The sequence below is a fragment of the Gymnoscopelus microlampas genome (assembly GCF_963454915.1).
Source record: "Gymnoscopelus microlampas genome assembly, chromosome: 7".
NCBI lineage: Eukaryota > Metazoa > Chordata > Actinopteri > Myctophiformes > Myctophidae > Gymnoscopelus > Gymnoscopelus microlampas.
This window is the reverse complement of record NC_139944.1, coordinates 56,846,796-56,871,207: the sequence shown is the minus strand read 5'-3', so window position 1 is coordinate 56,871,207 and position 24,412 is coordinate 56,846,796. Positions and strand designations below refer to the sequence as shown.

General features: G+C 43.1%; 1 protein-coding gene across 1 annotated transcript; it reads right to left on the bottom strand.

Moving 5' to 3' along the window:
- Window positions 1-391: 391 nt before the first annotated feature.
- On the bottom strand, window positions 392-24,207 carry LOC311048675 (tubulin monoglycylase TTLL3-like; the record flags this gene model as incomplete). The annotated part of the gene is made up of 14 exons (XM_084061935.1): window positions 392-1,147; window positions 1,645-1,833; window positions 2,333-2,534; window positions 2,824-3,066; window positions 4,950-5,193; window positions 9,636-9,793; window positions 9,971-10,139; window positions 12,068-12,190; window positions 13,035-13,145; window positions 15,617-15,749; window positions 16,159-16,214; window positions 17,548-17,710; window positions 18,216-18,319; window positions 24,165-24,207. 14 exons carry the CDS (start codon window positions 24,205-24,207, stop codon window positions 392-394), a joined length of 2,694 nt encoding a protein of 897 aa, XP_083918061.1.
- Between the last annotated feature and the right edge of the window lie 205 nt (window positions 24,208-24,412).

The window sequence follows — 24,412 nt, the reverse complement described above, 5'->3', positions numbered from 1 at the left end:
CACATCTTGTGTAGAGGTACATAAGAATACAATATATTTTAGTTTGCCTTCCTTCTTTGAGCGTCATGACCATTTCATTGATGGCGTCCAAACCACAGACATATAAAGGTAGACCTGCCTCCTCCGGCTCTGAGGCGTCTGTATCTCGGGCGCCATCTTGGAGAAGGCAAGCTTCCTGACTACTGGCCAATCACAGCGCGTCTTGGCAGAATCTAGTTGTATAAAAATATAACGAGATATCTTTATACAACTAGATGCTGACAAGTCCCAGAAAAGACGCAGTGTGAGTATAGTCAGGAAGCTTGCCTTCTCCAAAATGGCGGCCGCGATACAGGTCGCTCCAATGAACTGCAGAGACCAATGAGGTATCTAGGTTTCTATGGTCCAAACATCATGAGTGTTTGTGTTCTGTGGAGCCGTCGTCACATCTCTGCTCAGCCAGGGTGTGCTGCCCCCTGTGGGGGAAGTGGTGGAAAAACAGCCGGTGCCTGTGGAGGGGGCCATGACCCGCCTGAGTCACTGCGGCGGGGGGGATGGGCGGCGGCCGTAGGCTGATAACCTCCAAGGCGGGGAGGGGGCCGAACGGCGAGGGAACAAAGCCCTGGGGAGGAGGAAGAAGTCGAAGAGACCTCCTCCTCCGCTGTGGCGGTTGGTCCATAGTAGCCGCCGCCTTGGGAAGGGGAAGGCGAGGAGGAGGAGGAGGACGAGGCCTCCTGGAGCTCCGTGCTCCGCCTGAGACCGTCTGGGTTCGGGTTCTGGAGTCTGACACGCCGTACGACGGGCTGAGGGAATACGACAGGGTCCTGAGAACCAGCGGAGGCCCCGCCCCCTTCCTGCCCCCTCCCCCTCCCCCGCTTAGACTCAACCCCCCTAGACGGCGGGCTTTCTTGTTCTGGGGCCGCTCGGAGGACGACCACAGCCTGCGGTAGGGCTTGCTGCCGGCGGAGGGAGAAGAATGAGAAGAAGTAAACCAGGTTTTCCGGGAAACCGCCGGCCGCTCTCGTTCTCTCTCAAGAGGAGAGGCTCGTTCTCCCTCAGGAGGAGAGGCTCGTTCTCCCTCAGGAGGAGGCGCTTGTTCTCTCTCAGGAGGAGAGGTCGCCGACCACAGCTGCCTCTTATTCACCCCGCCGTCCTCAGATTGGTTCTCCTTTATACATAAACAGATTGTTTATGGTTATACTGTGCATCGGTGATGTAAAGTATTGTTTATGGTTATACACGTGCATCAGTGGTGTAAAGTACTGTTTATGGTTATACTGTGCATCAGTGGTGTAAAGTATTGTTTATGGTTATACTGTGCATCAGTGGTGTAAAGTACTGTTTACGGTTATACTGTGCATCAGTGGTGTAAAGATTTTTTTATGGTTATACTGTGCATCAGTGGTGTAAAGTACTGTTTATGGTTATACTGTGCATCAGTGGTGTAAAGTATTGTTTATGGTTATACTGTGCATCAGTGGTGTAAAGTACTGTTTATGGTTATACTGTACATGGGTGGTGTAAAGTATTGTTTATGGTTATACTGTGCATCAGTGGTGTAAAGTACCGTTTATGGTTATACTGTACATGGGTGGTGTAAAGTAAGGTAAAGATAAGTACGGATAGCAGCAGGTGAAGGACATGAGGTTCAGTACTGGTACAAACCTTGTAACTGGAAGAGTCTTCAGACTTGTTCTCTGAGTCTTGGGAAGAAGGCAACGGGTCAGAGGAGAGCTGGGCACTGATGGAGGGCCTGGTGTTGGAGGTGGAAGTGGAGGGGGGTCTACAGCGTCTGATGGGGGCTCCCTCCACCAGCAGGTTGACCCCCATGTACTGAGGAACCTCCACCGCGGCCTGGGTGGGTGATAGGACAGTAAAGACGCAGGCAGGCAGGCACACACTTTATTTGACTTGTCTTGCATTGATTAACCACTTGAGTATTATCTATTATATATACTAGACCGTACCCATACCCATGGGGGGGGGGGTATGAGCAACCGCGCTTATTTCACGCACATGATTTGGCAACTCGGGAGGCAGTGAACACAAAAACGTCTAATAAACAGCTGACATTTGGGGAAGGCGAAGAACGGGCTTTGGTGTTCCGTGCACAACATGGTAATGGTCTATGGCTGTGTGCAAATGCAGATCAATTGCTCCAGCCACTGAGGAGAACAGGGCAGAAGAGATTTTGGGCTCACCGCACAACGCAGTCAAATTCATATCATTTGGTTTAATAATAATACATTTTATTTATGCACTTTACATTCTCACGAATCTCAGAGTGCTACAGATTTTTTTTAAATGTTGTCCTTTGATAACAAAAAGGTTTGAGAACCACTGGCTTATTAACCTGTTTGTAGATGAGTTCAAAGCCCCCCGCGCGGGCACCGGGGTCCGCCCGGGGCCGGTCCAGGACCACCCTGAGCGTGTCCAGCTGCACGGCGGGGCAGAGGCGGGCCGTCACGGCCGTGGACGTGCCCATGGTGGGACTGGCGTTGATCTCCAGCAGCCAGGGCCTCAGGTCCCGGCCCAGCATGAAGTCTGCTCCGTACCTGAGTTCATTTTCATTTAGTTACTCATTAGTCTTTTGAATACAATAACATTTAGCTTGATTCACACTTTAGTACATCTGAAATGTTTAGTTTTAGAACACTAAATATCATAAGATTTTAGTCGACTAAATATCATAAGAAACTGACAAAATTGTCAGTATATTTAGTCATAGCTTTAGTCATCATAGCTTAGTTTTTATTTAGTTTTCATCAGTGAAAAAAGGTAGTCGGACCATAAAAAGAATCGTCATAGTTTTTAGTCGCTCTAAAGTAACCCTGCTTCCCGTACAGCTCGAAGCTCGCCCTGCGCCCCTCCACGGCGTCCTGGGCCGTCTGCAGGGCGTGGACCACGGCCCGCCGCATGCCCGGGACCACCACGCCGGCCCACTCCTCGGCCCCGCCCAGGCCCTGGCGCCGCAGGAAGGCGCAGAAGTCGCCGCACGACCACATGTTGTCCCCGGGGACGCCCGGGTGGCGCCGGCTGGACGGCGTGAAGTGCTTCTGGATGGAGTTGTTGCACAGGTGCACCGAACTGCAAAGAGATGAGAGGATCAGTCGTTATCTAGATCCATGGTTCTTAAAGTGGGGTCCAGGGACCCCCAGGGGTCCTTGAGTGGGTTCCAGGGGGTACCCAGATAAATGTTGGATAGTTAGTAATCAAATGGACCCTTATGTTGCTGTAACTCTGAGAGTGTACAAATGGAACCAAATGGACCCTTACGGGTCCATTTGGTTCCATTTGTACACTCTCAGAGTTATGGTGGTCCGTGGTCTAATGCAGGGGTTCCCAAAGTGGGGTCCGGGGACCCCCAGGGCCCTACATACATCAGCTATTTTCCAAAAATCTTGGTATTCTTTGAAATTTTTTGAATATTTTTTAAATTTTTGAACAAAGACGTTTATTTGCTTTTCTGCAGAGAAATGTCACATTGTACAACACCACATCTGGAACTCTTTTCAGATGGGGGTCCGCGACCAAATCCGCATTCATTTAGGGGTACTTGACCCGAAAAAGTTTGAGAACCACTGATCTAGATAGACGGTAAAAATATAAGGACAGAGTGACGCCATTGGTTTCTACAGACCGTAAATGAAGCCTATTTGTCAACGATTTTAAATCTGTCATCTTTCTATTTCGCGTCATATCCTAAGTAACCGGAAATTAATGCTATTGGTTGGGTAGCTTGTCATCAAGTCATCCCACCCCTCCTACAGCATACCATACTTTATCATCAATTTTCTTTAAAAATGGGACCATAATTTACCAAAACGCATATCATGATGATTGAAAGAAGACTTCAAACTAGCAACTGGAAGCATAGTATTTATGACAATGTTTATTAAGGTAAGAAAATCAAGTCTAAAGTTCGTCAAAAACCCATATGCATCCACTTGAATGGAGAAAAAATCTTTCTGACACCAGTAGGGGTAAAACAGCAAACCTAGAGGCCATTCATATGAACCGTCACTTCCTATATAGACTCAATTTCAAAGCCGGCTGTTGGGCCGTTGGTCTTTATCCAAAAATCCAAACATGTATTTTTTCGTCATGTTGGTTTCATGTCATTTGAAAAGACATTTGAAAATTACAGAATGCATTTTCAAACAAAGAAGAAATTGAAAAAACACCTAATTTATTAGAAGGATAATATCAGTCACCAGAAACAAGATGAATATATCATGGTTAAAATGGAGTTTGAGGTTACAATGGGTTTGTATTAACCTGACTCCTCCAGATGGAACAAGCTTGCGTCACATTTGTTTCACAGGCTACTTCCATCTGGGACATCGGTAGCACAATCCATGAAGGGGCGGTCCCTTTTTTTCCCCAAGCTACTTGGCAGGTGATTGGATGGGACCGTCTGTCTATCACCGTCTATCAACCAATCATATTGACGTGTTTACATAAGGTTTAGTAGGTGGGCCAGCAGTAGTTATTTTGTATACTATTCAACCATGATGAATGGTGAAAGAACTACAACGCAATAGGCGCTTCTCGATGGCGTCACATCCGGTCTCACAAAGATCCCGCCCCTAGCAGCCGCTGATTGGTTCGCACACGCCACTGTGTGGAGTAGCCTTACTCTCTGAGCGACCTGTTTGAAAGTGAAATATCAATGTAAATGTACTGTACAGTACTTGACTGGAGTACGAGGGTGGAGACTGTCCATGGTCTTCTAGGGTTAGGGTGGAGACTATAACTGACCTATCCATGGTCTTCTAGGGTTAGGGAGGAGACTGACTGACCTGTCCATGGTCTTCTAGGGTTAGGATGGAGACTATAACTGACCTATCCATGGTCTTCTAGGGTTAGGGTGGAGACTATAACTGACCTGTCCATGGTCTTCTAGGGTTAGGGTGGAGACTGACTGACCTATCCATGGTCTTCTAGGGTTAGGGTGGAGACTGACTGACCTGTCCATGGTCTTGGTGGAGTAGGGCTGGGTGGAGAACCTCAGGTAACACTCTCTGTAGAACCAGACGGTCAGCGGGTTCCAGTCGGTCACCAGGAACCACTGGCGGACGTCGAACTTGGTGTCGTGGACGAGCAGCGGCCGTTCGATGTACTTCTGGACCACCCACTTACTGTCCTTGATCAGAGCCGGGTCGCTGTCCACCAGCCTGAGGATCTCCTCCAGATGATTCAGGCACATGATGCCTGTTCTGACAAGAAGAACACATGATGATGTTCTGACAAGAAGAACACATGATGATGTTCTGACAGGAAGAACACATGATGATGTTCTGACAAGAAGAACACATGATGATGTTCTGACAAGAAGAACACATGATGATGTTCTGACAGGAAGAACACATGATGATGTTCTGACAAGAAGAACACATGATGATGTTCTGACAGGAAGAACACATGATGATGTTCTGACAAGAAGAACACAACATTTATGAAGAAACGATGACTCGTAGCACTCGGCATGAAATGGATTCAGCACGATGACAATGATAAAGAAACTACATATTAAGTAATTTCCCTAAAACATGCCTCCCACGGCATTTTCCCAAAGGTTTTTTTTATGTTGAGTGACATCAGGACCAGTGTTGGGAAGTAACTAAAGTAATATGTAACTTAAAGTAATATTATTACCTTTTCCCAGTAACTAGTAACGTAACTAATTACTTTCACGTTTTGAGTAATAATATTACCTTTACTTTTTTTCAAAAAGTAACTTATTACTTTTTTTCACGAGCCTCGGTGGTACTCTGGGTTTGAATGTGTTTATTTGATCCTGTGTTGTTTTTGGTCCATTGATATAATGGTAGACTGGTTGGGATTGAGTTGCTAAGCAGGCTGCTTGCTGATCCGGTCTAGAGCGGATACGGAAACGTTGCGCACTTGTCTGTGTGAATTATTATCAGCTGCGGAAGGGCGGGCCGCCCTTAAACCGGATCAAACAGTGTTGCCATGTCTGCTTATTATAAGCGACTTGTTAACCGATGAAGACGCGCCGTAAGCATGTAGGTGGGCTATTTTCTATATATATATATATATATATAATATAGGTCACTGACTGTGGCATGTAAATATATATATATATACACACACGCGCGCGCACACACACACACACACACACACACACACACACACACACACACACACACACACACACACACACACACACACACACACACACACACACACACACACACACACACACACACACACACACACACACACACACACACAGTATATATATATATATATATAGGTCACTGTGGCCTGTGTCTCATGATGAGTCATTATCTGTTTGAGCCCAGGTGTTTGAATTTGAATATTTTATTAGACAAAAAATACATTAAAGGGCAAGACCACTTTGTTAGAGGTTTGGGTTCTGTAGTTACCTTGCCATTATGTAACTCCAAAGGTGGACAAGAAATCAAAAATAATTGCTCCATTGATTAGAAATTGAACATTCAAAACATGCTCCTCATTGACTCACAATTAAAAAAAAAATTAAAAAAATATAGAACATCACCAAACCCAGTACTGTTTTTTTTTTGTTATAAAAATGTTAACTTCCTGTTGATTTTGCTATTTTTATTTAGAAGAAAACACGGACTGGATCTGCGGATCCGGATCCAGTTCTTCAAATAGTAAAATCAACAGGAAGTTGACCTTTTTATTAAAAAAAAAAAAACAGTAGTGTGTTTGGTGATGTTCTATATGCTCTGAATCAGCTTTTTTGTGTTTGTTTATGTGCTAAAAGAGTGACTTTGAGAGCTGTTTCACCGTACAATGTAAGTCAATGAGGAGCATATTTTGAATTATCAATTTCTAATCAATGGAGCAATTATTTTTGATTTGTTGTCCACCTTTGGAGTTACACCATGGCAAGGTAAATACACAACCCAAACCTCTACCAAAGTGGTCTTGCCCTTTAAATACATTTAAAATACTTGTTTCCATTGAGGTCCTTAGTATTCAATTAACTAGAAGCTCGCCCCCGCTACGCGGGGGCTCGCGTCTAGCCCGCGGCCACGCCCACGTTGCGCCCGCGGCCACTTGGCAACTCATATAAGTGGCGTAGCGTCATGAGGGTCAGTGGGGCCGTGGCTCGGTCAGTGAAGACCCTGTAGTGCGGATGATATGTGGCATAGAGGGGCAGATTGTAAATCCCCAGAGGAAACATCCGTGGGCTACCATTGGTTCAGCGATGTGTGCGGTCGCCCTGCGGCCCCTCCTCCTCCACCAATGTGCAGTATTGAGAGCCCTGACGTCACAACAATTGGAGCGATGGGCACTGCACTGTGGTTGGTTAGGGTACACCTAGGGCCCAGGTAGAACCCAGTTAAAGCCTGCATGGGCAAACCCAGTTAGGACCCGCCTTGGTCCCACATAAACATGGCTAGTTGGGGCCCACCTAAGGGCCAGGTAGAAGCTACTTATAGCCTGCATGGGCATCGCAGTTGGGACTGAAGTGGATGCCGCTGACATTGCTGACATGGGGTCCATATGGTTTAGCCCACCTTGAAACCATATGGGAACTACGCTGGCATGCTGGCTGTAATGCAAACGCTGCATCATACCTGCAGTGTGTAGTTTGATGTTGTGTGTGTAGCAGATATACCTGCAGTGTGTAGATCAATGTCCATATGAAAGTCAATGGCCAGCAGTGTTTTTTTTTCCCCAGCAGAGTTTCTAGTGTCTCTGTGTCTCTCTGGAAGAGGTTGCACATGAACTCTGCAGCCGCACTGAGGCGCTCCAACACAAACACTCTGACATTAAGCTGCTTCACACAACAAACATCAGCACCACGCTGCTGTTTGTCCAAAAGACACAATATCTCCTCTCCCACCGACGTCATGTGTTCATTTATCGACAGCCGTACAGACTCCTTTTGACACATTTTACCTCGTTTATCCAGCTCTCACTGACTCTCCACATCGGGCTGTTATTTTGCTGCGATCAAGTCAACGATGTGAGAGATTAGCTATCACAGACGGACGGACAGGGGGTGAAACATAGTCTTGCGCCATGCCTTTCGGCCTGGCGGAGACAATAAAAAAACGAAAGTAAAGGAAATGGCCATTTCTGCAACAGAAGTAGTCAACAAACTATACTATGAAAACATGGGCCACATTGGCAAAGAATGTAAGAAAGAGGCAATCATGTAGAAAATAGCCGATCTACAAGCTTACAAAGCCTCTCAACGTGAGGCGTTTCGAGCTTGTAGATCGGCTATTTTCACAATATTTACTTGTGGAACGGAGTCTAACAGAATGGGGGGGTCCCAGATCAAGTACGTGTATTTGGGGGGGGGGGGGGCGGCGTGAAAGGGTTGATAAGCACTGCTCTAATCGGAGCGAAATTATCTGAAATTACTACATGACCATAATGCAGCCTAACATGCGTTGCAGGGGCGGTCCTGCCATTACGTTAGTTACTGTAGTTGCTGTGGAGCTACATAGTTCTCCAGAAGACACACACAAACATACACCATCTACAATGGACGAACTGAGCAGCAATATTGACATTCACCACACGAACGTGCATTGTTGACAAAGTGATTGCACAGCCGCTGCAGGCATGACAACCACGTTAGCGTTAGCGACATGGCAGCTATCACAGCGCCCTGTCCGTCGTGCTGCAACTGCCTGTGATGGCTACAGCAGTAACAGCAAGCTGTCTGCGATGCCATTGTCTGGAGACTGCTCTTAGCGTGACACGACCAATGAGAGTGAGCGCTGTAGTTGTTGCTAAGATACGGTGGCGTCTCTGCCCCATAGCTTGTAGATCTCTCACACATGATTGGCGTAGGCTGCGTTGCCAGGTCTGACTTTGTGTCTAAGCAATGGTCGGCTTATTTTTGCGCGCCTTTGGGCTCGTTTGCATTGTGCGCACGGCAGCGCTTGTTTAGCGTACGTCAGCGCGACGTGGCAACGGACGTGGCAACGGACGTGGCAACGTGAAAGGTGATTGGCTGGTGAAAAGAAACACCCGGACGTGAATTTTGTGTTGGCGAAGTGATTTGCATAAGTATTGGAGCATAATGCGTTTGATATTAATTGTACATCCTGCAAGTACAGTGATGGGATGCGAAGCAGCTGGTGTCACAGGCAGAATATTGAGGAATTTTGGGGGAAAATGTGGAGTTAGTTGGGCCATGTGTCTGCTTGGCCATTGAGCACATACACTCGTGTACACTCCATGAGTGTGGCCGCCAATTATGGTAGCAAGATAGTCGTCAAATGGTTTTCATTTAGTCTGTAAGTTATGAATTCATACACAGTAAAAGTCTTAGTGTTAATATAACTCAAATGAGTGTACAATGAGGATTTTACAATGTAGGCTGCAGAAAAGAGAAAAAAAACAACTACTAATGTTGAAAATACAAAGTCTGACTTTTGGGGAGAAAGGATGCAATTACTGGGGGCGAGAAAAAAAAGTAACTAAAGTAATAAGTAACTAAGTACTTTTGGCAGGGAGTAATAAGTAAAGTAACTACATTACTTTTTAAACAAGTAATATGTAATAAGTAATATATTACTATGTTTTAGTAACTATCCCAACACTGATCAGGACTGTGATACTCTATGACAAAGAGTCATAGATATAGAGTCTATGTATGTAAAGTGCTCCGTCACCTCTTCCCCGGGACATGGCCCCGGGTTTGATGATCCAGATGTTGTCCAGTCCGTCCGTATCCAGCTGTGGACACGCCTCCTTCAGTCTGGACAACACCGCCCTGCAGCGCTCCACCAACACTCCACCTGATACCCCACCTTTTATCTGTACACCTTTACTACACACACACACACACACACACACACACACACACACACACACACACACACACAACAACCAATAAATAAAATAACAAGCTGGCCAGCATGGTGATGACCCCTGCCCATCAGATATACTAAAATAATAACTACAAACCAGAAATATACATAATTATATAAACATTATGCATACTCACTGTACAACCAGGTAGTATTGTTGGAGAAACTCCGCCCACTGCTGCTCTGTCATGGAGGGGGGCGTGTCCACGGTGACGTCAATGTCACCGTGTTCCAGACTGTGTAGAAAGTCCTCACAGACACGCAGCGCTCTGTCAATCACTGCTGTACCCACCGTTCTCCTTCTGTCTGTCCTTAAAGACATACCACTGCATTACTGACTTTATAGACCAATTATGTGTTTAAAAACATACCACTGCATTCTGACTTTATAGACCAATTATGTGTTTAAAAACATACCACCGCATTACTGACTTTATAGACCAATTATGTGTTTAAAAACATACCACTGCATTACTGACTTTATAGACCAATTATGTGTTTAAAAACATACCACCGCATTACTGACTTTATAGACCAATTATGTGTTTAAAAACATACCACCGCATTACTGACTTTATAGACCAATTATGTGTTTAAAAACATACCACCGCATTACTGTCTTTATAGACCAATTATGTGTTTAAAAACATACCACTGCATTACTGTCTTTATAGACCAATTATGTGTTTAAAAACATACCACCGCATTACTGACTTTATAGACCAATTATGTGTTTAAAAACATACCACTGCATTACTGTCTTTATAGACCAATTATGTGTTTAAAAACATACCACTGCATTACTGACTTTATAGACCAATTATGTGTTTAAAAACATACCACCGCATTACTGACTTTATAGACCAATTATGTGTTTAAAACATACCACTGCATTACTGACTTTATAGACCAATTATGTGTTTAAAAACATACCACCGCATTACTGACTTTATAGACCAATTATGTGTTTAAAAACATACCACCGCATTAGTGACTTTATAGACCAATTATGTGTTTAAAAACATACCACCGCATTACTGACTTTATAGACCAATTATGTGTTTAAAAACATACCACTACATTACTGACTTTATAGACCAATTATGTGTTTAAAAACACACGACCGCATTACTGACTTTATAGACCAATTATATGTTTACCAACATTGAGACTGGACACACAGGTGACTGTTTCATCTAATCAATTCCCAACAGATCCCCAAACCTGCTGTTTTGGGGATCTGTTGGTTTCAGTTCATTCAACCCCCTCTTGTGTGTTGGCTAGTGAGGCGCGCCCTAGTGAGACATACTGCACAGTATATACTTCACCTTGCAACGGTATTGCGCGCCGAGAACAGCTGACATACAAGCGTCGCGAATGAGACCGTTGAGAGCTTGGAGGTCTGCTATTCTCGACCGTTCACTGCGCGCAACACCTTCGCGGGACGACGCATAAACTAAGAGCAGGTTCTGGTGCCATGAGCATGAGAGCGCTCCCTCCGTTCTTATGACAGCCAGTGGAGGCGGGGTTTGGGGGACAACTGCTTTGAATTGTTATTATTGTTGTTTACACACAACAGAAACCAAGAAATACATATTTCAAGAGCGAGAGATCACAGTAAACATCCTAAGCATTCTTCCTCCATATTGGGAGAAAAACGGCATCTGAAAGTTTGATATGACGCATTTTTACACGTGAGGCTGTGACCACTTTAACATTGCATCTTATGAGCGGTGGGGTTCATTTGGTCCTTGGTTCTGGTGACTGATATTGTCCTTCTAATACGTGAGGAGACCGTGCTTTTTCAATTACTTCTTTCATTTATGTTTTTTTTTTAAATGGGAAAATGGAAAAAAGTAAATGCAAAAAGAAAAAAAAAACAATAAATGAAAATCATTATCGGAAAAACACGGCCCCCTCACGTATTAGGAGGGCAGGATGAGTCACCAGAACCAAGGACGGGTGTTTTTGATGAATCGAATATGTTAAAAATGTAGTTTGAAATTACAATGGGTTTGTATAGGAAGGGGGCGTACTGATAATATCAAATATCTAAATACTGAATCAAGCAACTGAAAAACTGTCTGGGAACTCACTAAAGCCTGAGTAGACAATAAAAAGACCCAAAACTTTTTTTAAAGTGAAATATCCCTTTAAGTGGTAAATAAAAACATTGAAATATGGAGATAAGATATCTGTCTGACAGCAACACTCAACATGTCTGATAGTTGTACCATGTGACGGGCTCCCAGTCACTCTGGTCTCCTCAGTGGTCACTTCATGTCTGTCCAGTGTGTTGTTGTTCTTCTCCACTACATACTGCAGCAGGCTGGAGCAGGCTGTCCTCCTGAAGTCCTCTGTGGACACAAAGACACATGAGTGACCATGGACAACCCACAGGAGAAGACAGAAATACAGGGATTAACTCCAACAATTAAATACAAATAAAATAATGTCATGACTGAAAGGTTTAGTGACTTTAGTGTAGTTATAGACAAGAGAAACACATCAGAGACTCTGTAATCCAAATGACTAAAATCATGTATGGTGACTGAGAACTTTAATTCATATTATTAAGTAAATATTGGTATCGTTTTTTATTTATTAGTTCAAAATGGTGCATTTATAAATGGTGCATTTATGTAGTGCTTTTATCCAAAGCGCTTTACGTTGATTGTGCATTACATTCACCCATTCACACACACACACACACACACACACACACACACACACACACACACACACACACACACACACACACACACACACCAATAGCGGAGGAAACCATGCAAGGCACCAACCTGCTCATCAGGAGCAATTATGGTTTCAGTCAGTGTCTTGCTCAAGGACACTTCGACACTAACTCTGGGGAAGCCTGGGATCGAACTGGGAACCTTGCGGTTGCCATCCGGCCGCTCTACCCCTGAGCCACTGCTATAGGCTGCAGTTTGTTGCATTTATGGATGCATCCAGTAGGGGGCATCACAATAAAATGAGGCATAATGTGTTCATTCCACGACAGGAGATTTTGTGATGTTGTAACTTGTAACCTGACATTAGTTTTGGTGAAAAAAAGAAACCTACACACATCGCTATCGGTTGGTATCAGAGTCGGAAATCGGAAAAGTTGGGCAATATCAGAAGATGTTCTGATATATTTATGATATCGTCCAAAAAAAGCCCAATACGTGACGTTCCTACCTATGAAGGCTTGCTTCTCGTCCTCGGCCCCGAGCCGGTAGCATCGTGGGAAGAAGGTGTCGGGATCCGCCGTGTCGAACCAGTGGAGATTCCTCAGGTTCACACACAGTCCTACCTGAGAGAGAACACAACCACACTAAACTACAGACACAGTCCTACCTGAGAGAGAACACAACCACAACCACACTAAACTACACACACAGTCCTACCTGAGAGAGAACACAACCACACTAAACTACACACACAGTCCTACCTGAGAGAGAACACCACCACACTAAACTACACACACAGTCCTACCTGAGAGAGAACACAACCACAACCACACTAAACTACACACACAGTCCTACCTGAGAGAGAACACAACCACAACCACACTAAACTACAGACACAGTCCTACCTGAGAGAGAACACAACCACACTAAACTACACACACAGTCCTACCTGAGAGAGAACACAACCACAACCACACTAAACTACAGACACAGTCCTACCTGAGAGAGAACACAACCACAACCACACTAAACTACAGACACAGTCCTACCTGAGAGAGAACACAACCACAACCACACTAAACTACACACACAGTCCTACCTGAGAGAGAACACAACCACACTAAACTACACACACAGTCCTACCTGAGAGAGAACACAACCACACTAAACTACACACACAGTCCTACCTGAGAGAGAACACAACCACACTAAACTACACACACAGTCCTACCTGAGAGAGAACACAACCACACTAAACTACACACACAGTCCTACCTGAGAGAGAACACAACCACACTAAACTACACACACAGTCCTACCTGAGAGAGAACACCACCACACTAAACTACACACACAGTCCTACCTGAGAGAGAACACAACCACAACCACACTAAACTACACACACAGTCCTACCTGAGAGAGAACACAACCACAACCACACTAAACTACAGACACAGTCCTACCTGAGAGAGAACACAACCACACTAAACTACACACACAGTCCTACCTGAGAGAGAACACAACCACAACCACACTAAACTACAGACACAGTCCTACCTGAGAGAGAACACAACCACAACCACACTAAACTACAGACACAGTCCTACCTGAGAGAGAACACAACCACAACCACACTAAACTACACACACAGTCCTACCTGAGAGAGAACACAACCACACTAAACTACACACACAGTCCTACCTGAGAGAGAACACAACCACACTAAACTACACACACAGTCCTACCTGAGAGAGAACACAACCACACTTCGGATCCCGAAGAAGGTGTCGGGATCCGCCGTGTCGAACCAGTGGAGATTCCTCAGGTTCACACACAGTCCTACCTGAGAGAGAACACAACCACAACCACACTAAACTACAGACACAGTCCTACCTGAGAGAGAACACAACCACACTAAACTACACACACAGTCCTACCTGAGAGAGAACACAACCACACTAAACTACACACACAGTCCTACCTGAGAGAGAACACAACCACACTAAACTACACACGCAGTCCTACCTGAGAGAGAACACAACCACACTAAACTACACACACAGTCCTACCTGAGAGAGAACACAACCACACTAAACTACACACACAGTCCTACCTGAGAGAGAACACAACCACACTAAACTACACACACAGTCCTACCTGAGAGAGAACACAACTAGGGTTGTCCGATATTGGCTTTTTTACCGATAACCGATATACCGATATTGTCCAACTCTTAATTACCGATACCAATATCAACCGATACCGATATATGCGGGGATTATTGTGATTAGGGTAAGCTCAAATTTCATATCACACACACCATATACTGTAAAAACTCCTGTAACTTATTTATAAAGCAAAAAAAAAAAAAAAATGTTTTTTTTTTTCAAAAACCGATACCGATATTTTCCCGATATCAATTTTTATGCTAATATCGGCCGATAATATCGGGAGGCCGATAAAATCGGACATCCCTAAACACAACCACACTAAACTACATGGTGGAAGAAGTAGTCACATGTTGTACTCAGTTACAAATAAAAGTCTAGTATTGAAAATGAGTAAAAGTATTCACATTTCACACAAAGTAAAAGTGCTCATTTTGCACACAGAGACAGTAGTGCTTGTAGACGTTCATTGCAACACCGGTGCTCGTTTCTCGCATGCAAACCCAAACCTAACTTTTTGGAGACCCAGACAAACAGACACACGCACAGACACACAGCCACACTTGCCACTTGCCAATTGTATATATAGATAGATAGATAGATTGATGCTTTGAAAATAGCAGATCTACAAGCTCACAACGCATTGTGCTTGTAGATCTGCTAGTTTCAAATAGCCCAAGTATCCATAGGAACGTTTTTTTCATACATTTGAAAACTTTTTGAAATGGGACATTCTGCATAATGAATATTTTCTACTTTGGGTAGGCTACTTTTAAGTACATTTTGATACCCATACTTTTGTACTTTTTACTCAGAATTTCTGACTTTAACTTGCAACAGAGTATTTCTTTCTAGGTTGCAGTATTGATACTTTTACTTAAGTAAGTAAAAGTATTAGAGTACTTTTTTCCCCACCATGCACTGACCTTAGTAGTGAAGGTGCCCACGTTGGCGTAATGGTTGATCATCGTCTCCTTCCGTAAGGGGTGAAGGTCCACTCCGTCACGACGAGTCGTCCAGTAGAAGTAACTGGTCTGGTTTCTGACCAGACGAGACTGAAAGAGATGCAACGTTCATTTACTTCTATAGATCTGTGGTTCTCCACGTGGGGTCCGGGGACCCCCAGGGGTCCTTGGGGGGATACCAGGGGGTCCCCAGCAAAATGTGTTAATAAAGCGACAATCATTTTAACTCCTTTGTCCATATTTTATAGTTTGGCCCGTATCTTATTGTGTGAGTGTGAGAGAGAGTGTGTGTGTGTGTGTGTGTGTGTTGGCGTGCGTGCGTGCGTGCGTGTGTGTCTGTGTGTGTGTGTGTGTGTGTGTGTGTGTGTGTTTGTGTTTGTGTGTGTGTGTGTGTGTGTGTGTGTGTGTGTGTGTGTGTGTGTGTGTGTGTGTGTGTGTGCGTGCGTGCGTGCATGTAAAGGGTTAAGTGTTTAATGCGTCCTCCTGAACATGATCTCACCATGAGGTCACACATGTCATCAACGTCCTCGTCTTTCTGCCGTTCCTCCACTCCTTCTGTGGAAAGACAGGAGGAAAGACGTGTGTGTGTGTGTGTGTGTGTGTGTGTGTGTGTGTGTGTGTGTGTGTGTGTGTGTGTGTGTGTGTGTGTAATGTAAACTGAGTAGGGGGTCCATGGTGTGTTAGATCTGCAGGTGGATGGGTTGTGGTATCACCATGTATCTCCTAACCGGTGTTCAGGTCCAGTATCTAGAGAGCTGGTTACTCTAATTACACTGTTAGTCTACAATCCACTCACCAACAACAACTAGTGGCCGCTGACGGTACAACCTCCTTAACCACGTTTTTCTTACCTTTTAAATGATATTATTATATCCTATGGACATCCTATGTCCATGCTCTAGATCGCGTATTTTTATCGCTATTTTATACATTTTTTTTCGTTAATATCTTTCCTAATGACAGAAACCCCTCCCACAGTGTCTGTGTGAGATAAGCCCCTCCCACAGTGTCTGTGTGAGATATACCCCTCCCACAGTGTCTGCAAGACGAGATTTCACCCGTGATCAGCTTTGTAAATACTACGGTGGCCCATTTGGGACAAAAACACTGTGTTGAGTTTCTGTCATTATGAAAGTCATATACGAACAAATATATATATATTTAAAATCGTGATAAAAATATGCGATCCAGCGCATGGACCGTACGCTCAGGTTTGTAGCTGCATGCGGTGGACTCGGGATGGAGTTATGATGTGTTTGTACTTTACCACTCGTCCTAGGATATAAATAATAATAAAAGGTAAGACAAACATAGTCCGGAATTCTCCTTCAACCTCATTTAGACCCGGGGAGCACATTTCTTTGGCCATTAAAACCAGTGGCGTGCACAGACATTTTGAGGGGCAGGTGCTCAAGTAAATTATACCTTTTTTTTTGTTTACTTGGTCTGCTCTTTTTTCCCTCTACACCTATACCTCTTTGCCAAAAATAGCAGATCTACAAGCCCACAACGCCTCGCAGCGCGAGGCGTTGTGGGCTTGTAGATCTGCTATTTTTGGCTAAAGTTCTCCTCAGAAAAGGGATGCTAGGTTTCGAGTGATTATGGTAAAAAGAAAAATCATATCACATAAAGATTTGGCGGACCCCCTGTAGTAACTCTGAGGACCCCCTAGGGGTCCCGGACCCCTGTTGAAGACCCCTGGTGTAAACTGAAAAACAAAAAGAAAACGTTTTTTTTTTCTCTTTTTTTCAAAAGGGCACTTCTGGTCAAGAGGGCAAAGGGCAGGTGCTCTAGCACCACCTAGAGTCTATCTGTGCACGTCCCTGATTAAAACAAATAGCAGATCTACAAGCTCATAGAGTCAAAGTTCAACTGGGAGGAGTCTCACCGGTGCCGTCGGTGTCATCGTCTCCGTCGTCGTCCTGGTCGCCGTGGAGACGAGGCGCTCGCTGGGCGGGGGGGCGGGGCAAGCGCCGCTCCACCCACCCTCGCGCCCACAGGGCGGCGCGGATCACCGGGTACGGACCCTGCACCGAAAACACCTTCCGACTCTGAGGGGTCCAACGAGAGTTACCCAGAAACAGTGGTGGAAAAAATACTCAAATATTTTTACTTAAGTAAAAGTGTCAATACTGCAATGTAGAAAGTACTCAAACAAGTTACCAGTGAAAGTCCGGAATACAAAATGTACTTGAGTAAAAGTATAAAAGTATTGGTATCAAAAAAGTACTAAAATGTTTGAAAATGGTAGGTATAAAATAGGGCTAAAGTGTTTGTTTTATATAATATAATCGTTATGCAGAATGTCCCATTTCACAAGTTTTCAAATCTTTTGAAAATAGCTACAAGCTCACGATGCATAGCGTCGTATCGCATTTGAAAACTTGTGAAATAGGACATTCTGCATAATGAATCATTTTACTTTAGGTACTTTAAGCATATTTTGATGCCTACACATTGCAGTATTGATACTTTTACTTTAGTACAACATTTGAATACTCTTTCCAGCACTGCCATGTAGAGGTAGGTGATGAACGTTCCAGAATGCAGCTTTACCTTGACAGCCTTCTCCACCAGCGCCCGGGCTGTCTTCAGACGCTCTGGGTTGATGGCAGGCAGGCTGAACACACTGCGATGCGACCTCCCATCCACCGGAGGCACTGTGTGGATTAAAACTCTGTCCGTCAGTCCAAGAGTTGCAAAAGGCCTGTGTTCAAATGTTACTCGAGTCAAAGTACAAAAGTATTGACATCAAAATATACTTAAAGGGGCTACACCATGAATTTGAAAAAAATATATTATATATAAATATTGCCCCCTAATATGTTTTAAACAGGTTGTAAGCCTAAAAAACATCCAGATATTTTTTCTCACAATCAGACTGTCTGTCATTCCAAGCTTTTTCAGCTGCAATACCAAAACGTCCTATTGGGCAGGGGGGAGCTACTGAGCAATTCTGTCTGGCCATCATCAATGCAAAATCAGGGCAAGTGACATCACTTGCCCTGCCATTCTGAAATGGCCTGTTCAGACACGCCCATTCAGGAAATCCATGAAATGAGCATGAATGACTGAATGTTAAAAAAAAATATTTTTTTGGGTACAAGAGACACTGGGGAGCCCAAAAAATACTAAAAACCTGAAAAAAAATGAAATTCATGGTGTAGCCCCTTTAAAGTACCAAAAGTAAAAGTACTAAAATGTTTGAAAATAGCAGATTTTCAAGCTCACAACGCGTCGCGATGCGACGCGTTGTGAGCTTGTAGATCTGCTATTTTCAAACAGCCTAGGTATAAAGAAGGGCCAAAGTGGTTAATGTATGTTTTATAATATTACTTTACACCACCGTGTGTGTGTGTGTGTGTGTGTGTGTGTGTGTGTGTGTGTGTGTGTGTGTGTGTGTGTGTGTGTGTGTGTGTGTGTGTGTGTGTGTGTGTGTGTGTGTGTGTGTGTGTGTGTGTTTGTGTGTGTGTGTGTGTGTGCGCGTGTGCGCGTGCGTGTGCATGTGCTCTCACATGGTAAATGCTGCATGCTGCTTTCATGTAGGCTGATCAGACAGTATCTTTACCTGTGAACACATCATTATTATTATTATTATATATTATTATAAATATTAGCATCATGTTCTTCATTAACTTTTAAAACACTTCCGGCCTAAACGGTCTCACGCACGATAATGCAAGCTCATAGTCTGGTTCCAGACCAAGCTCATAGCCTGGGGGGGTATTTTATTTCTAAAATAGCAGGGTACATCTGCTATTTTAGAAAATGTTTGGAAAATGATATAAAGAAAAACATCACATGGATGCAAATGGAACGTATCATCAGTGTTGTAGCCTGGGGTCATCGGGTGTTTCGGGTCTCTCAACATACAACATACACCCTCGCCCAGGTGACCCAGCCAGGGTTGATCAAGCCCCGACTTACTGTGCGTCCCAGTAGCTACCCCGGTGGGTATGAAAAATATATATACATATTCTCTTGCATACTTCTCTTCTGGGGGTCCCTGGCACGCAATCTTTTCAGATGGGGGTCCACGGCCACCTACATAAATAAATGTGGGGGTCCTGTTTGAACAGCAGTGGAGTAGACAATTACAAGCTCATCAGCTGTCACTCACAGCCCAAGCAGGCAAAGCCATGGCTATATATAGTTCAGACAACCTGCAGCTTGTGTGATGATTATAATCACTTATGACAACATGTATGATGATTATATCAATTGGATCAAGCAGACAGACAGATCTGCAGACAGACAGACAGACAGACAGGCAGGCAGGCAGGCAGGCAGGCAGACAGACAGACAGACAGACAGACAGGCAGGCAGGCAGGCAGGCAGGCAGGCAGACAGACAGACAGACAGACAGACAGACAGACAGACAGACAGACAGACAGACAGACAGACAGACAGATCTGCATACATGCTACAGGTTGAGCCGAGACAAACAGGGACTCCCTCTTCTTTTGGTGTTTGGCCCAGGTGGGTGTGGTTCTATACCTAAACCTACCCCTAGAACCTTAAAGGTAGGGTAAGTGATTTACTTTGGTTAAAATAAGTGTTAAATAGCTCTATATTCTGATAGTAATCATTGACATTTTTGTCACCTACCTGAAATGTACTCTATATTCTGTTTACTTAAGAGCTGGAGAGACCCCTGTGACCCAACAAACGCTCTGTAGCAATGATTACTATCACAATATAGTACTTTAACCTTTTTAACACAAAATATTACCAATAAATATCACTATCACATTGTTTCCGTTTCCACACACACACACACACACACACACACACACACACACACACACACACACACACACACACACACACACACACACACACACACACACACACACACACACACACACACACACACACACACACACACACACACACACACACACACACACACACACACACACACACACACACACAGGCTAGCCTATAGCGCTCGCACACGTGCACGGCGTGTGTGTGCATGTGTGCGAAAAATGACAATGGAGAGAGAGTTATGTCAACAAACACTGAAGACATTCTAATCTCCATAGAAACACAGCACTGTGCAAGTGATGACGCGGCAGTTAATCAAACTAATCCATTTAATTGATACAATAAATGATCCATTTGAGTCATATTTCAAATATATAAAATAAAAATAAAAAAATCCCCCTTTTCTTTTAGAAGAGACAATAGCAGATATAGCAAGAATTTCCCGTTTACAATATTGACATTGTAGACGGGTGGTGAGCTTTGGTGTTTTTGTGTGACACTGGTGTACGACAAAATATAAGGTAATATAAAGAGCTGAAGTGGTAAATCAATTAATTTAGTTCATACATAAAACATAATCTCACTTTGGGGGGTTCATTTAAAAAAAGTATTCCACAAAATACATCAACCCATTAAGACCTGGAACTGTGTCATTTTTTGATTTGAGCTAAAAAATATTTTACGCTTTGGGCTATTCAAAAATAGCAGATATACAAGCTCATAGCGCGGCACCGAGTGCCGCGCTATGAGCTTGTAGATCTGCTATTTTTGAAAAATCGTGAAAATGTGTGCAAAATCATTGAATATATATATTTTTAAAGCGAACATTTTTAACTCAAATCGTTGCTTCTGGGAGGGTCCCTGGAACAAAACATTTTGATGGGGGTCCGCGGCCAAATACATATAATTTTGGGGGTCCTTGACATGAAAAAGATTGAGCACCACTGATATAGAAACATACGTTTTTCAGAAAACTGTTGAGATTTAGAAGAAAATGTAGAATCGGCTTCAATGGGTTAAAACATGTAGTTCTCCATTATTCAAAAAGGTAATGGATTAGAATAATACAAGAAGATAAGTGATAGATAGTTGCAGTCTGGTCTTACAGTAATTAAACAACTGCTTTCTGTGTGGTTTTAATACATTCAATACAGGAACGCATACTGTGTCATTTTAAGATTTCAATGGCTATTCAAAAATAGCATGGAGTGATGCACTACGAGCTTGTAGATCTGCTATTCAAAAAGAATCTTGAAGATTTGTGCAAATCTTTAAATATATATATATGCACTTTTAACTCAAATCTTTGCTTCTGGGGGTCCCTAGCTGGAACAAAATATTTTGAGATGGGGGTCCGTGGCTAAAACATATAATTTTGCGGGTTCTTGACATGAAAAAGTTTGAGAAGCACTGATGTATAACATACCTTATCATTTATTTAACTGTTAGTATTTAGATGACATTTGTAGTATTACCCAGAAGCAAAGATTTGAGTTAAAAAAAACTAATACATTATATTCAAAGATTTGCCCACGGGACAAAAAAAAAAACAGACCTACAAGCTCATAGCGTGGCACTCGATGCCGCACTATGAGCTTGTAGATCTGCTATTTTTGAATAGCCCATAGTATAAAATAATGGTTAAAGTGTGTTCCCAGTTTGATGTAGCCTTTGCTAAGTGGCAACGCATGAAAACTCACCGTTATAAAGTCCACTTCAGACACCATGTTAGAATTAAACACCACGTCATGCTAAGCTTCATGAAACATTCATCTACACATTTCCCTCTAATAGTGTGAGCAACACAATGGACTCTCTGCTCACACAGTCCCTTCTCTGCTCCCATGCACTCTGTTTACTGTCTCCATGACAACTGTACCCAGGAGGCATGGGATTATCTCCATAGCAACGCTACTCGGGAGGCATGGGATCTTCTCCATAGCAACTGTAATGAGCAGTGGAGTTAAAAGTACTCTAGTTTTTTTTTTTTTTTACTTAAGTAAAACTATCAATACTGCAATGTACTTGTTACAAGTAACAGTATAGACATTCAGAATTTACTTGAGTAAAAGTACAAAAGTATTGGCATCAAAGTATAAATATAAAATAAGAACCAAAAGTAAAAGTACTATTAATGTTTGAAAGTAGCCGATCTACAAGCTCACAATGCGTTGCCATGCATTGTGAGCTCGTAGATCTGCTATTTTCAAATAGCCTATGTTTAAAATAGGGCGAAATTAAAGTGGGCCATTTTTTAAAAATAATATAATAATTTAATTATATCCGCAAAGTAACTAGTAAGTAAAGTTTCCAAATAATTATTGGCTACAGTACTTAGTAAGTAAATGTACTTAGTCACTTTACACGACTGCATCAAATAGACACATATGTGGAATATTTGTTGTTTTACAACAGAGGAGGAAACACATCAAACAAACATTTGTTCCAAATTATCACAACTAAAGTGTCACCTAAAGTTTAAACCTTAAACCACACTCACTGTGAGGTGTTAGATCTAATCCCGCCATAGATTCATGGTCGTTTATTTCATAATTTATATTAAACTTTAACAGTCAGGGAGTATTTTTAGATTCTGGTAGTGCTAAAAAGATTCAGTACGTTTTCCACCACTGAGTGTCCTAATAAGTCACAGTCCTAAAAACCCAAATGCTTAAATAATACATGTGTTAAATATCAGTGGATAAAAACATGTTCATCTGAATCAAACATTGTTTTACCTGATCATGCAGCGTGGCGAGATTCAAACTGGACAAACCGAGCGCTGCGCGCCTGCGTGCCTATTTAAACCCGTATTCACATCCGGTCTAAAGCCCCGCCTACTGAATCCGGTACGTTGAACATGCATTGGACATACCATTTCCGTTTCCGTTTCAATACCGGATCTTCAACCTGCAGAGTGAATTGATCCTTATCAGTCTGCCAGTGCTTTCAAATCAACACTAGATCACCTACATGCCTGCGTTGAGTCAGAAACACGCGCACGCACGCACAGTCGCACACAAAGACACACACACACACACACACACACACACACACACACACACACACACACACACACACACACACACACACACACACACACACACACACACACACACACACACACACACACACACACGCGAACGGTGCCGTTCTGTTTATATGTTATATATGATATTAGACTTCTAATAAAACTCCATTATGGGATAAAATGCAAATTATACTTTGACTTTAAATACAGGAATATAATTTATTAAGGGTAAATAATTAATTAGATAAATCAGACAGTACATATAGAAACATGATTTGTTTAAAGTGATTACAATAATCAAATACAAATGATTTATTTTATTGTATTTGTTTCATCAGATCTTTCCCTTATAGTTCCTAATAATTGTATCAATTATTTTCTATTTTCTGTGAAGTTTCTGGGGGGGCCTTGTCAGTGACTAAATGTGTATGGATTATGGAAATAACTAAAACTATGAATTTCACCCACTGTTTTACATCTGTAAACCTGTGATGGTGTGATATTAAAGCTGATTCTGAGCTGATGGGTGTGTGTGTGTGTGTGTGTGTGTGTGTGTGTGTGTGTGTGTGTGTGTGTGTGTGTGTGTGTGTGTGTGTGTGTGTGTGTGTGTGTGTGTGTGTGTGTGTGTGTGTGTGTGTGTGTGTGAGTTTGATTAAATGGTGTTACTCTTTGGAGCAGGTTGCCATCTGTCTTTAAGGACTGACCCTGAATCAGCACAATGGATGTGATCCTTAATGGAGACTCCATTCTGCTGATCCACAACCACACTGTAGTTTGATGTGGTGTCTCATTTAGAGGAGGTTGATGTTTGTTGTTGCTGTGTGTGAAATGGACATCAGAGCTTCTCCAGTATAGTCTCTAACAATGGAAATACTCCAGTAGAGTCAAAAGAAATACCTCAAAATTGTACTTAAGTACAGTGCTTGAGTAAATGTACTTAGTTACTTTACAC